This window comes from Carcharodon carcharias, chromosome 3 (genome assembly GCF_017639515.1).
Source record: "Carcharodon carcharias isolate sCarCar2 chromosome 3, sCarCar2.pri, whole genome shotgun sequence".
In the NCBI taxonomy this organism is placed as follows: Eukaryota; Metazoa; Chordata; class Chondrichthyes; order Lamniformes; family Lamnidae; genus Carcharodon; species Carcharodon carcharias.
The window spans coordinates 137,240,180-137,254,226 of NC_054469.1; the positions used below are offsets into that span (position 1 = coordinate 137,240,180).

The 14,047-nt window shown below is 41.1% G+C and overlaps 1 protein-coding gene across 3 annotated transcripts in view; it reads left to right on the forward strand.

Annotated features, from left to right (window-relative positions):
* Positions 1 to 415: 415 nt before the first annotated feature.
* fam221a (family with sequence similarity 221 member A) overlaps positions 416 to 14,047 on the forward strand; it is a 56,016-nt gene continuing 42,384 nt past the window's right edge. For 2 of the 3 annotated variants that reach the window (XM_041183105.1, XM_041183108.1), the window contains exons 1-2: positions 876 to 1,007; positions 5,620 to 5,793. In XM_041183105.1, the coding sequence (XP_041039039.1) occupies positions 907 to 1,007; positions 5,620 to 5,793 (275 nt within the window). In that variant the 5' untranslated portion in view covers positions 876 to 906. Of the gene's footprint in view, positions 455 to 875; positions 1,008 to 5,619; positions 5,794 to 14,047 lie in introns of those variants that run through there. The other variant, XM_041183106.1, reaches the window with a different exon arrangement.

Sequence of the window (14,047 nt, forward strand, 5' to 3'; positions counted from 1 at the left end):
TGAAAGAACATTACAAAATATTTCTAAATGGCCATCACAAAAAGTGCAATCATATTCAACTTTTACCCATGGGTCACGAGATACTCCAATACAATCAATGGATATTACAGTCATTTCAATATGATCATTACAGACAGTAAGGCAGTGCAATGATTTTGAAGTTATCGACATACATCATGTTGCACTCTGAGGGGCTTCAATACAATTATGATACATTTAGAATTCACTACATACAATCATTGTGAGTTGTACAGCTCTAGGGGTCTATACAATTCCCAGCCCCTCAGTGCACTGTGGCAGAAAGGACTCACAACGACCTTTCCCCATTGCGCCTTTGCAGTGCTTGCCCCAAGCTTTAGTGCGTCCCTCAGCACGTAGTCTAGACCTTGGAATGTGCCAGTCTGCAATACTCGGTCATGGTCACCATGTTTACTGTGTACTCGACACTCACTAAGTACTTTGTAGATTATATTTGCTGCGTACTCGTTATAGTTATTGCGTACTCTGTATATTTACTGTGTACTCTTTATAGTTATGGTGTACTCTATATTTATTGTGTACTCTGCACCGTCATTTACTCGTTTTACCTCCGCGTCCCGCTGTGGTTGCTGGGCGTTCCGTCGCTTAGCAACAGGCGGATGGAGCGGATCAGACTGGACAAGGAGGCGGCGACCGCCGTTGACTCTTTTGTAGAATATCGGAGGTTAGAAACCGCTCTATAACCGCCACCAGCTGACTGGGTCAGAGTGTGGGCCTGTCTTTCTCTCTGTTGGAGGCTGGGCTGGGGGTGGGTGCAGGGAGCGGTCAGGAGCGGCCCACACAGATCCCGGTGACACAGAGCGAGATCCCGGAACGGAGGCTGCCATTGACGCTGGCTCATTTTGTGGAGCCACAGTTAGGCTTTCCATGAGCAAACACACTCCGGATTTCTTGGCACAGTGGACAGTAGCTGACCTGGGTCTGTTTGGGACCGGAGTCTGTTTGGATCGGGATCTGTCTCAGCCGGGGTTAGTCTGGGACCAGGGTCTGTCTGGCATTTGGCTTTGTCTCTGACGAGGTTTGTCTGGGATTGGTGTCTGCCTGGGACCAGGGCTAGTCTTGGATTGGAGTCCATCTAGGATGGGGGTCTGTGTGGGACTATAAACCAATCAGTCTGCTCTGTGTCTAAACCATTGTTGCCTTCATTCTGTTGGTTTATGTGACAAGATGACATTTCAGTTCATAGACAGCATTGTTTCACTAGGACAAAATGCCATTGATGGGAAACTAGTTTTGATGAGGCAGCAGACAGTGGGATTATTTTCACTGGAACATAAGAAGCTAAGTGTAGATTTCATGGAAGATTTTCAAATTATGAAGGTTTTGATAATGAATAGGGACAACCTATTATTTTGGAAGTAAATAATGAGGTATTAATTTTAAATAATCACTGAGAATGTTGGAATACAGGCAGTAATGGAAATATTACTTAAAATATTGAGGTCTGGGAACTTGATGTACAAGGATATATAACATGTTCAGAAAATATAGAGAAGGAAGAAAGGGAGGTGGGGTGGTAGTAGTGATTAGGGAAGACATTGTAGTATTGAAAAGAGAGGATTTTCTTGGGGGGAGGGCAAGGACAGAGTCTATTTGGTTAGAGTTAAGAAGCTAATGAGGTAACTTCACATTATTTGGGGTATTCTATACAGCTCCAAATAGTGAGAGAGAGACAGAGGAACAAATCTTCAGGAAAATTAAAGATGTGCAAGAACTGTAGAGTGGTGATATTGTGCACCTTTAGTTACCCAAATATTGACTGGGATAATGTTAGAGTAAAGGAGGGGGAAAAATTTCTGAATTATGTTCAGAACTTCCTTGATCAGTAGATTCTCGAGCCAACTAGAAAGGAGGTATTGCTGGATCTCGTGCTGGCAAATGAGGAAGAAGCTAAGTGTAGATTTCTTGTAGACAACTTCCACTACATTGCCATAATCAACCTTCAGTTACTTCAAAAAATTCAATTTAGATTAGTCAAGCATGATCTGCCTTTTATAGATCTGTGCTGGCTCTCCTTAATTAACTCAAACCTTGCTAAGTGGACCAAATATCTGTGGGGAAGCATTTGGGTAAGGGTGATCATCGTATCATAAGGTTTAGATTAGTAATGAAGAAGAGCAAGGAACAATCTAATATAGAACTTCTAAATTGGAAGAAGGCTAAATTCAATGCGATGAGAAGGGATCTAGCCAGGGTAAAATGGAACTGGAGATTGACAGGCAAAATTGTAACAGAACAATGGATGATCTTTATGGAAGAGATGCTTCAGGTAGAGGCTAGGTACATTCCAACAAGGGTGAAAGATAAGGGAACCAAAAGCATTTAAATAGAAAGCAGGTAGTAAGAGGTGGAGTGGGTTCAGTTAGGGACAAACAGGATGATATATGCTTAGAGGTGTAGGGCAAGGCTAGAATACTTAATGAGTTCTTTGTATCGGTGTTTACTAAGGAAGAGCAATCTAACAAAGTATTGGTAGAAGTCGAGATAGTGGAGGCAATGGATTGTGTGAAATTGAAAAGGAGGATTTACTGAAAGGCTGGCTATACTTAGGGTAAATAATCACCTAGTCTGGATAGCTTGCATCTGCCTAAGGAAGTGGGGGTGAAGATAGCAGAAAGACATGCCTTAATCTTTCAAATCTTCCCTAGATGTGGGGGAGGAGCCAGAGGATTGGGGTGTGGTCAATGTGGCACCTTTATTCAAGAAAGGATGCAAGGACAGTCCTAGCAACTACAGGCCAGTTAGTTTAACATCAGTGGTGGGTAAGGTTTTGAAATCCCTAATCTGGGAAAAACATCAACAGGTACTTGGAGAGGTTTGAGTTAATTAAGAAGAGCCAGCACAGATTTGTAAAAGGCAGATCATGCTTGACTAATCTAATTGAATTTTTTGATGAAGTAACAGAAGGTTGATTAAGGGACTGTAGTGGAAGTTGTCTATATGGATTTTAAGAAAGCGTATCACAAAGAACCACATAAAAGACTGGTTATCAAAGTTGAGGCTTATGGAATAGGAGGGCCTGTGTGCAATTGGATAAAACATTGGCTTAAGGACAGAAAACAGCGATTTGTGGTAGATGGTTGTCTTTTGGACTGGAGGTTGGTAGACAGTGGTGTTCCCCAAATCCTAGGACCACTGTTTTTATTGCTATATAAAAACGATTTGGATCTTGAAATACAGTAAAACTTCAAAATTTTCTTGATGATACCAAACTTGGAGAAGGGCAAACAGTGAGGATGATACCAATCAACTGCAACAAGACATAGATAGGCTAACTAATAGGGCAGGCAAGTGGCAGATGGAATTTAATACAGAGAAGTGTGAGACGATGCATTTTGGCAGAAGGGATGGGGAGAGGCAATGTAGACTTCATGACACAATTCTGAAAAAGGAACAGGAGGACCTCGGAGTGCATCAACCAAGATGGCAGGACATATTGAGAGAGTGGTTATCAAAGCATATGAGATCTTCAACTTCCTAAGTAGGAGTATTGAGTACAAAAACAGGGAAGTTATGCTGAACTTTTATAAAGCTCTGATTCGGCCCCTATTCTAATATTGTGGCCAGTTCTGGTCACTGCACTTTAGGAAAGATGTGGAGGTCCTGGAGAGGAGGCAGAGGAGATTTACCAGGATGGTTCCCAGGCTGATGCTTTTAGTTACAAGGAAAGGCTGTGGTTGCTCTCCTTGGAATAAAGGAGATAGAGGGAGGATTTGATAGAGCTGTACACAATTATGACAGGCTTGGATAAGATACACAAGGTAAAGCATTTCCAATTAGCTGATTGTACAGGGGAAAGGTGAGGAAGAACATTTTTAGGCAGCAAGTGGTAATGACCTGGAACTCACTGCCCACAAGGGTGGCGGATGTGGAAACAATCAACGATTTCAAAAGGAAATTTGATGGGCACTTGACGGAAATAAACTTGCAGGGCTATGGATTGACTGGATTGCTCCATGGGAAGCTGGCATGAACTCAATGGGCTGAATGACCTCCTATTGTGCTGTAAATGACTCTCTGACTCTATGCTTTGACACAGAAGTAATTAAATGATTACTATTGCATCTTATATGGCATCATTGGACAAATACCTGAAGCACAAAACTATGGGAAGAGGAGTGGAATTAGTTTTGGATTGCTCCACCAAAGAGCCAATGGGGTGAATGGCCCCCTATGCTGCTAATACCTATTGTTTCAGTTACAAGTGGTTACAAATAGTTTATAAAAGAGGTTGCATCTGCATGGAAAAATTAACTTTTGTTCCAGATAGCCTGTCCTTATCCAATTGAGCAAGGACTTACTCAGTGAAAATGATGAAATGAACTGTGTTTCTGTTTAAAGTTTAGTCAACCTATCCTTTCTACAAGAAGTAGAATAGACCAAAATGATCAAGCATTTCACAAGAAATTATAATTCTATCCTGAGTGGGAGGAACACAGGTTTCAAACATAATATCTCAAGGGCAATAGAGCAGAGTTAAATTAAGGAGTTGGGTTCTAGAGTTTTTATCTTTATAATGTAAAACTCTCTACACTAGATTAAATAAATGTTAAAGTGCATGATAGAGCTAGTTGTAGGAGGAACAGCTTTAGGCTGCCAAATGACTTCTCTATTCCAAGCTTTCAAGAAAGCCATTCTCTCTTATGAGTACGAGTCAAATGTAATATTTTTCATTCTTCCTTTTGAGTGTATGGTTTTTCCCTGTGTATCCTGTAGAAGTGCAATATCTTATATGAGGGGAATCATTAACTGCTGCACTGGAAAAGCATTCCCTACCCATTCAAACATGGTAAGCAATGCTTTGGTACACCCTAATGTATTTCATAGCTTGGTGGATTCCATATTATTTCCTTAGCAGATAAGTTACCTTTTTACATTCTTTTTCAGTAATTCAATGAATCAATCAAATTTTAGAAAAAAAATTGATCTCCCTTTCCGTCATCATTACAATTTGTTGTGGGGATCAAAAAAGAACTAAGTTACCACCTGCCTCTGCAACATTACCAGCACTTTCCTGGTCACATTGTCAACAACACCACCCCCCCAAAACTTTTTCAGATATCCCACTGGCATATATCACCTCTTTATCAGTAATCTGTCTGATAAGCCTCAGGCCTTGACTGATTCTCCATTTCTGTTTTGTCTCATTCCTGTTCTTCTACTCACCCCTGAGCTCTACTCCTCAGTATGTAAGGAACTCTGCACAAGATAAACAAATAAAGTAATAAGATTCATAGCCAGTCCCAACTGAACCTTCTTAGGAGGCTGGATGTATAAATCAAAATCATGAGTAGCAACTTTTTTATGGTATTAGCAAAGGTTGAAAAAATTGTGCAACCCTTTAGGGTGGGTCCACTATAAAGTTTGTTAAAATAATGAAAGAGGAAGAAAATGGGGTTGATCTTTTCAATACATTTTGAAACAAGTACACTTCCTGAATATTGCAAAAAAGAAATCAATAGTTTTTGTCTTCACCTTATTTAAAAATATAACAGCCTTTGAATCCATATACATTGCCAATTATTTGTTCACGAATTGAATTGGTGATTGTAGATTTAATTTAGTTATTTTTGTTCATAGAATTGTTGGTGAGGATGATGGTGGCACCCTCTTCACACCAGAGGAGTATGAAAGGTACAAGAAGGAAGTATTATCAACACGATTACGAAATCGATTGTTTGTCAGCTGGACATCGCCCAATGGCATTGACTGCAAATTAATTGGTCCTGAAACACAATGTTTTTGCCAGCACAGGTAGTTTTTTAGATAGGTATTTTTTGTTTTTGTTGTTTATATATTTTTAAAATTTTAGTATATCTTGTTTCCCTTTTGGGCGAACAGATGGTTTCAGCTATCAATCAAATCTCTCAACATGCCAGTCAAGCATAAATGACCAAAATCAACAACTAACAGAAATTTCTTATGTTGGATCCTGCATAAAACTCTTCATGGTGACCTCGAGGGTATTTATGGTGGAGAATTTGGAGATGGCAATGTCGCTGACCATCAGGGTGAGGGTGGTTATACTCTCTTGTTGGATATGGTCATTAACTGGCACTTGCAGTCATGAATGTTACTTGCCCGGTCAAAGTAATAGTTCCATGCTACAAAGACGATGATAAAAAAGGTGGTGCTGTAACCTCAAAGCACTTTTATTGTTTTTATTTTCATATTTTTTTCTTGCTTTGTTTTTCATTTGTCTATTTATTATTCATTTTATTTCTTTTTCATTTTGATATATTTACTTATGTGTTATGTTTTATATTTTTGCCTATGTCCTTCCTTCTCATTCATACCTTCTACCTTTTATATGTATTGGGTGACTGAGTAGGTTTTTTTATCACGGGATGTGTGTGTCATTGGCAAGGCCAGCATTTGTTGCCCACTCCTAATTGCCCTTAAGAAGACAGTGGTGAGTCACCTGGAACTGCAACAGTACATGTGGTGTAAGATGGTCTAATGGTTATGTTACTGGTTTAGTAATCTGGAGGCCTGAACTTCACGGATTGTGAGTCTGAGAATTTGAATTAATTTTAAAATCTGGAAGTAAAAAGCTGGATAATGTAAAAGTGACCATGAATCTGGCACATTGTTATAAAAACCCAACTGATTTACTAATGTCCTTTAGGGAAGGAGACCTGCTGTTATTACTCAATATAGCCTACATGTGGCTTCAGTCCCACACAGACTGGTTGTTCACCACTTCAGAAGACAATTAAGAGTCAACTATGGTGGTGTAGGACTGGAGTCACAGATAGATTAGATGAGGTAAAGATAGTAGATTTGCTCCCTACCAGTGAACCAGTTGGATTTTTACAACAATCTGACAGTTTCATGGGCTCTTTTACTGATATCAGCTATTTATTTTCAAGTTTTAAGAAGATTGGAGTTAAAATTCTCAAACTGGCATGGTGTGATTTGTACATGTTTTCTTTAAATTATTGTTGATGTTACTCCTATACGAAGAGGAAGATGGTTCCCTTCTATAAACCAGTCAGCCTAATGTCAATTCTAAAAATATACTGGAATCTATACTAAAAGAAGTGTTAGAAGAGCATCTAGAGACAGAAAATATAATGCAAAAAAATAGTCAGCATGAATTCCAAAAGACTAAGGGTGGACTCGTCCGGTCCTGTTGAGGTTGGATAGGCAAGGAGATACAATTCGGCGTGAGGAGCAGAAATCGGTTTCACGCCAGCGCGAAAGCACAGCAGGATCATCTGATGGGGTTTGCCATGGTGATCCCGATTTGCACCCCAGTAATTCCAGAGATTAGGTGAGAGTGTCTGTCCTTGACAGCAGGGCAGCATTTGACCATGTGGTATCAATGAGCCCTAACAAAACTGAAATCAATGGGAATCAGGGGGAAAACTCTCTGGTGGCTGGAGTCATATCTAGCGGAAACTCACTACCCACAGGAAGTGGTTGAGGCAATTAGTTTACTTTCAGGAGAGAAAAAGGAACAGAAAGACAGGCTTTTATTTAATCCATTCATGGAATATGGGTGTCACTGGGTAGGTTAGCATTTATTGCCCATCCCTGATTGCCCGTGAGAAGGTGGTAATGAGGTGCCTTCTTGAAACACTGCAGCCCATGTGGTGTTGGTACACCCACAGTGCTGTTAGGGAGGGAGTTCCAGAATTTTGACCCAGCTAAGATAAAGGTAGATGGATCGGAGGGAGACTGGTTTTTGTTCTGTATGTTCTATCTAATATTCTATATTATTATTTCTGCAGTAACATTGCTACTGCATTACTGTAACCTTAGTCTGCTGCTTGGCGAAAGTTGAGATTTGGATTGTTGGTGACTGTTGTCTGATTCTGTTGGTTCAATTGTGATGGTAGATCAGAGCAGATTATACTTTATGAGTAGATAACCCCACCTACCTGTCTTGGCGTTGCATTGTTATTACATTCTCTATTTATTTTTTATTTGTCCATGGGATGTGGATATTTCTGTCAAGGCCAGCATTTATTTATTGACCATCCCTAATTGCTCTGGAGAAGGTGGTTGTGAGTGGACATCTTGAGCTGTTATAGTCTGTGTGGTGAAGGTACTCCCATACTACTGTTTGATAGGGAGTGCCAGGTTTCAGGTGCTAAAGAAGAAATAGCAAAAATTTGTCCAAATCAAGGTAACGTGTGACTAGGAGGGGAACTTGCAGGTGATGGTGCTGCCTTTGTCCTTTTAGGGAATGGAGGTCGCAGGTTTGGAATGTGCTGTTCTAGAAGCTTTCATTAGTTGCTGCAGAATGTAGATGGTACACACTGGAACCATGGTATACCAGTATTGGAGGGAGTGAAAGTTTAAGGTGGTGAATGGGGTGCCAACCAAGCAGGTTGTTTTGTCCTGGATAGTGCTGAGCTTCTTAAGTAGTGTTGGAGCCACACTCATCCAGGCAAGTGGAAATAGTATTTAATACCCTCCTGACTTGTTCTTGTATTTGATGGTAAGGCTTTTTGGGTCAAGATGTGAGTCACTTGCTGTATAATACACAGCCTCTGACCTGTTCTTGTAGCCATAGTGTTAATATGGCTGATCCAGTTAAGTCTCTGGTCAATAGTGACTTACAGGTTGCTGATGATTGGGGATTTGGAGATGGTGAATGATGTTGTTGAATGTCATGGTGATGTTAGACTCTCTGTCTTGTTGTACGTGGTCATTGCCTGCCCTTTGTGCCACAAATATTATTTAACACATAACAGCCTAAGTCTGAATGTTGTCCTGGTCTTGCTGGATGTGGATATGCACTGCTTCATTATCTGATGAGTTGTAAAAAGAACTGAATTGTGTATTCACACCTCCACTTCTGATCTTATGAAGGAGGGAAGAGCATTGATGGAGCAGCTGAAGTTGGTTGGGCCTATGACATTGCTTTTAGTAACACCTGCAGTGATGCCCTGGGTCTGAAATAATTGGCTTTCAACAATCAAAACCATCTTCCTTTCAGCTAGGTATGACTCCAGCCACCAGAGAGTTTTCCCCCTGATTCCCATTGATTTCATTTTTGTTAGGGCTCATTGATACCACATGGTCAAATGCTGCCCTGCTGTCAAGGACAGACACTCTCACCTAATCTCTGGAATTTAGCTTTTTTGTCCATGTTTGGACCAAGGCTGTAATGAGGTCAAGAGCCGAGTGATCTTGGCAGAACTCAACGAGGATCCATGAGCAAGTTATTGATGAATAAATGCCTATTGTCAAAGACACCTTCCATCACTTTGCTGATAATTGAGTAGACAGATGGGGCAGTAATCGGGCAGATTGGACTTGTCCTGATTTTTGCAGAGGATAAACCTGGGCAATTTTCCACGTTGTCAGGTAGACCTCAGCATTGTAATTGTGCTGGAACAGCTCGGCTAAGGACACGGCTAGTTCTGAAACACATCTTCAGCACTAAAGCTGGATGTTGTCGGTGTCTATAACTTTTGTTGCATCTAGTGCACTCAGCTTTTATTGATATCACAGTGGAGTAAATTGAACTGGTTGAAATCTGGCCTTTGTGATGGTTGGGATCTCAGGAAGAGGCCGAAATGGCAGTTCTGGCTGAAGATACTTGCAAATGCTTCAGTTGTGTCTTCTGCTAGAATCTACCATCATTGAGAATGGGAATGTTCATGGAGTTTCCTCCAACTGTTAGTTGTTCAATTGGCCACCATCATTCATGGCTGGATGTGGCAGGACTGCAGAATTTGATCTGTTTGTAGTGGGATCACTTAGCTCTGCATATAACATAAGTATCTGCCATCTAGCATGCATGTGTTGCAGCTTCACCAGGTTGGCACCTCATTTTGCTGCTACTGACATGCTTTTCTACACTCCTTATTCAATGGTGTTTGTTCCCTGGCTTGATAGTAATGGTGGAATGAAGGATAAACTGAGTCATGAGGTTACAACTTGGGGTGGTACAATTCTGCTGCTGTTGATGCCCAACGGTTCCTCATGGATGCCCACTTTTGAACTGCCGTACCAATTCTGAATCTATCCTATTTAGCACAGTGAACATTCCACATATCACAATAGAAGTTGCCGTCAATATGAAGACAGGACTTTGTCCCCAAAAAGACTGTGCAGTGTCCACTCCTACAAATACTCAAAAGGACAGATGCATCTGCAGCAGTTAGATTGGTGAGGGTCAAGTAGGTTTTTTTCCCACATGTTGATTCCCCCACCACCTGCTGCACATCCAGTCCTGCAGCCAAGTCCTTTAAGACTTGGCCAGTTTGGTTTGTAGCTATCCTACCAAGGCACTCTTGGTGATGGACATTGAAATCCCCCAATGAGAGTACAATCAGTGCCCTTGCTATCCTCAGTGCTTCTTCCAACTGGTGTTCAACATGAAGGAGAATTGATTTATCTGATGAGGAAGAGTGATAATCAGCAGGAGGTTTCCTTGGCCATGTTTGACCTGATGCCATGAAACTTCATGAGATACAGAGTCAATGTTGAGGATGCCAAGAATGACTCCCTCTTGACTGTATACTTCTGTGGCGCCACCTCTGGTCAGTTTGACTTGTCAATGGGACAGGACACATCCAGGTTTGGTGATGGAGTAGGTTGCGATGTTGGATTAAAGGTATGATTCTGTGGGTATGAATATTTCAGGCTGTTGCTTAACTCGTGGGTGGGACAGCTTTCCCAATTTTGGCACAGCCCAGATGTTAGTAAAGAGGGCTTTTCAGGGTTGATTGGGGTGTGTGTGCCTTTGTTATGTCCAATGCTAAGGTAGCTGCTGGATGGTCAGTCTGGCTTTATTCTTATTGTTTCTTGCAGCAATTTGACACAACTGAGTGGCTTGGTGGGCCATTTCAAAGGACAATTAAGAGTCAGTTACATTGCTGTGGGTCTGGAGTCACATATAGGCCAAATCAGCAGATTTCCTTCCTTGAAGGACATTGCTGAAACAAACGGATTTTTACAGCATCCATTAGTTTTATGGTCTCCATTACTTACACTAGCTCTTTGTTCCAAATTTTATTTTTTAATTAACTGGATTTAAATTCACCAGTTGACGTGTTGGAGTATGAACTTGTGTTTCTGGATCAGTAGTCCAGGCCTTTGGATTACTACTCTAGTGACGGAACTATTATGTACTCAATCACAATGTGTGGACATGTTCCTTTAACATATCGTGCAAATTATACCTGAATATTGTGGTACCTAGTATGAACTCTGTGCTATTCCTTACCCTCTGAAGAATGTCCTGCTTAAATATCAATTGGGCATTCCTCAGGTTTCTTTTGTGGGGTTAGCATTTTGTGGACTTTATATCTTGCTAATGTATGTCAGTTTTGCCTTTCAACAGAACAATAATGACAATGAGACTGAATGGTGATTTAGCTTATTAAAAGTAATCTTTGCCGTACGTTCTGTCAGTCACCATATGTTTAACATAATTTGTTCCTTTAACTTTTTTTTACCCTATTGCTACATTCCTGGTAACATTTTTTGTGTCAGTATAACTTTTTGGGTATCATTTATTTAAAAGTGTAAAATTGAGTTAGGTGTTTATTTTTCATCTGCTGCAAGTTACAGTAATATATTGACCTTGATCTTGGTGTTTTTCCTTCAGTCATGCAATATTTTCCCTCACTTCCTGCAATGTCCTTTAAGACCTGAAGTCTATATTTACTGTCTAAGTGGAATTCTCCAACAAATGTCTTAATATCTGCTTATTTGTTCTTTTTGTTTAATTATTTTCTCTGCTTATTTATAACTCTTTCTTGCATGCCAAGTTTGTCATTGTGATACTCTTTACAGCACCATCAGAGATTTCTTGCTGTTTTTAACTGATGTTTGGTCTCTTCTTTGACAGCTCCAAACTTGGACACATTAATAAAGTTAGGAGGCTTATTTTGGTTAAGGAGCTATGAATGATAATGTAAGGCTTCCATTCCTTCACTGCTTAGAAAGTCGACATTGTCCACTTATTAATGACAAAGATGCTCCAAAATAGCTACAGTATTTTATCTTAAGGATATTCAGCAATTAACATGTTAAGTGAGTGCAGAGCAGCAACCTGTGAAACAGCTATAATGCTGAATCATGTTACAAATGTAGAGGAGTCTGGTTACACCACATTTTGTCCTGTAGACATTTTGATTACTGGAAACATTAGTTGCCTGGCGGTAGTGTGACTCATCACTAATGTTAAAGGATTAAGTTAGGAGAATTTTGGAATTCTTTCATCTTGAAAGAAAGCAACAGAAAATAAACTTCAATGGAATAATAAAAATAAAGTAAACCATATCGAAAAGAGAAACCTGAGCATTATTTCAAGTAAACCTTGATAGAACAGTGACAAAGCATTTACATATTATCTTATGTTTTTGAGACATTTCAAAATGCTTAACAAGCAATGAATTACTGTTCAAGTGTAGTCACTGCTATATGGACAAATTTGTGTGTGGCTAATTTAGAATTGTCAAGAAGTTCTTTTTTATGCAAAGAACGATTAACATTTTTGGGTAAGGCAGTTGAGTAATTTAAGATATAGATGAGTACTTTGGGGGAAGAGACAAGATGAATCACAGATTAATAGCTAAAATGGATCAAACAACTTTCCTTATCTGGTTACGATATGTTTACACTTGACATTACTGCTTTTTAGCCTGAATATTAGCATGTTACTGCCTTAAGAGGATATTTAACAAAAATTGCAAATAAAAAAAAAGACAAGATGTATCTCTAATGGCCAGATTTTAAAGTGTTGTGGTGGGAATGTAGAGGCAGGACTGGAAGTGGGTGGCAAAGGTCCTCTTGCTCTCACCTCCATTCGCAGAGCAATCTTGTGCTGGCTGGGCAAGTAATGCTGGAAGGCAGAGCCGCTGACCACTCTGCTTCTGGAGGCAGGCCTTGAGGCAGCGACCGTGATGTCACCAGATGCGGAAGGAAGTACTGGTGACTTTAAAGGGTCATCAACACCTGCACCCTGAATTGAGCTTTGGCTGGCAGGAAGCCTGTCAGCAGCAACCAGCCGCCTTCGGCCTGAGAGCAGCCCCCTTCGGTCTGAAATCAAACCCCTTCTGTCTGAAATCAACCCCCTTTAGCCTGACAATGCCTGGTCCTGTGTAAGGGCAGTCCAGATTGGCCCAGTGCCACTTGAATGCCATTGCCTGAGGCACTTCAGCAATTGTGCAAAATGTTTAGACATTGTATTTGCTCTAGTGCGGCCACTAACATAATTCTCCTGTGTTTTTGGAAGAGAAAATGTCCAAGAATACCAGGGAAAGGGCTTGGATTGGTGGGGGCATGCTGATCATCACAATCCTGACTCCAGTGGAGAAGGAGGCTCTTCAGCTGGCAGGTTATCAGGGCAGCCTCTCCATTGTGGATGATGAGACCAGAGTTCAATCACAGGAGGGCGAGTCACCTCCGAGCCGTGTACAAGGGAAGCATTAGACAAACATGAGGGCTGGTTGCGTCTTCCAGTGTACAGGCATGAATTTGAGCTGCAGTCAACTCTGTGTATCCTGTTTGGTGGAGTGAGTGGGCCTGATCATTTTGTTTTCTCACAGAGGTCAATCGTAAGAGCATCAAGCCACCATCTCCTGGGGACATTTCTCCTCTTCTGAGGAGAAAGGAGGGACCCCGAAGAGTGCAGTGTCATATTCCCCCATAATGTCCAGCAATGCAGATACTGTCACCACTCGCAAGTAGATTTGGAGTCACAAACTAATTCGAACAACACACATGCACCTGACCAGCTGTTGGAGGCTGTGACAGCTGAGGCTCCTGACATTCTGAGGAGTGTGGAAGGCCAGGCCTATTCTGAACCCCAGTATGAAGATGTGCCTTGGAGTTGTCTGTGAGGCAGTAGATGTTGGAAATACAGTGTGAGGTGTGTAAAGATCTGGAGGAGATTCGAGAGGGTGTGCGCGGCCAGGCTGGAACATTATCGGAGTCCATCCAGGCCATGAGTGCTGCGATAACATTCTCATCTGTATGCTTGGCCTCATCCAATGAGAGATTGGCAACGTTCAGGGAAGCCACATACAGCAAACCAGTC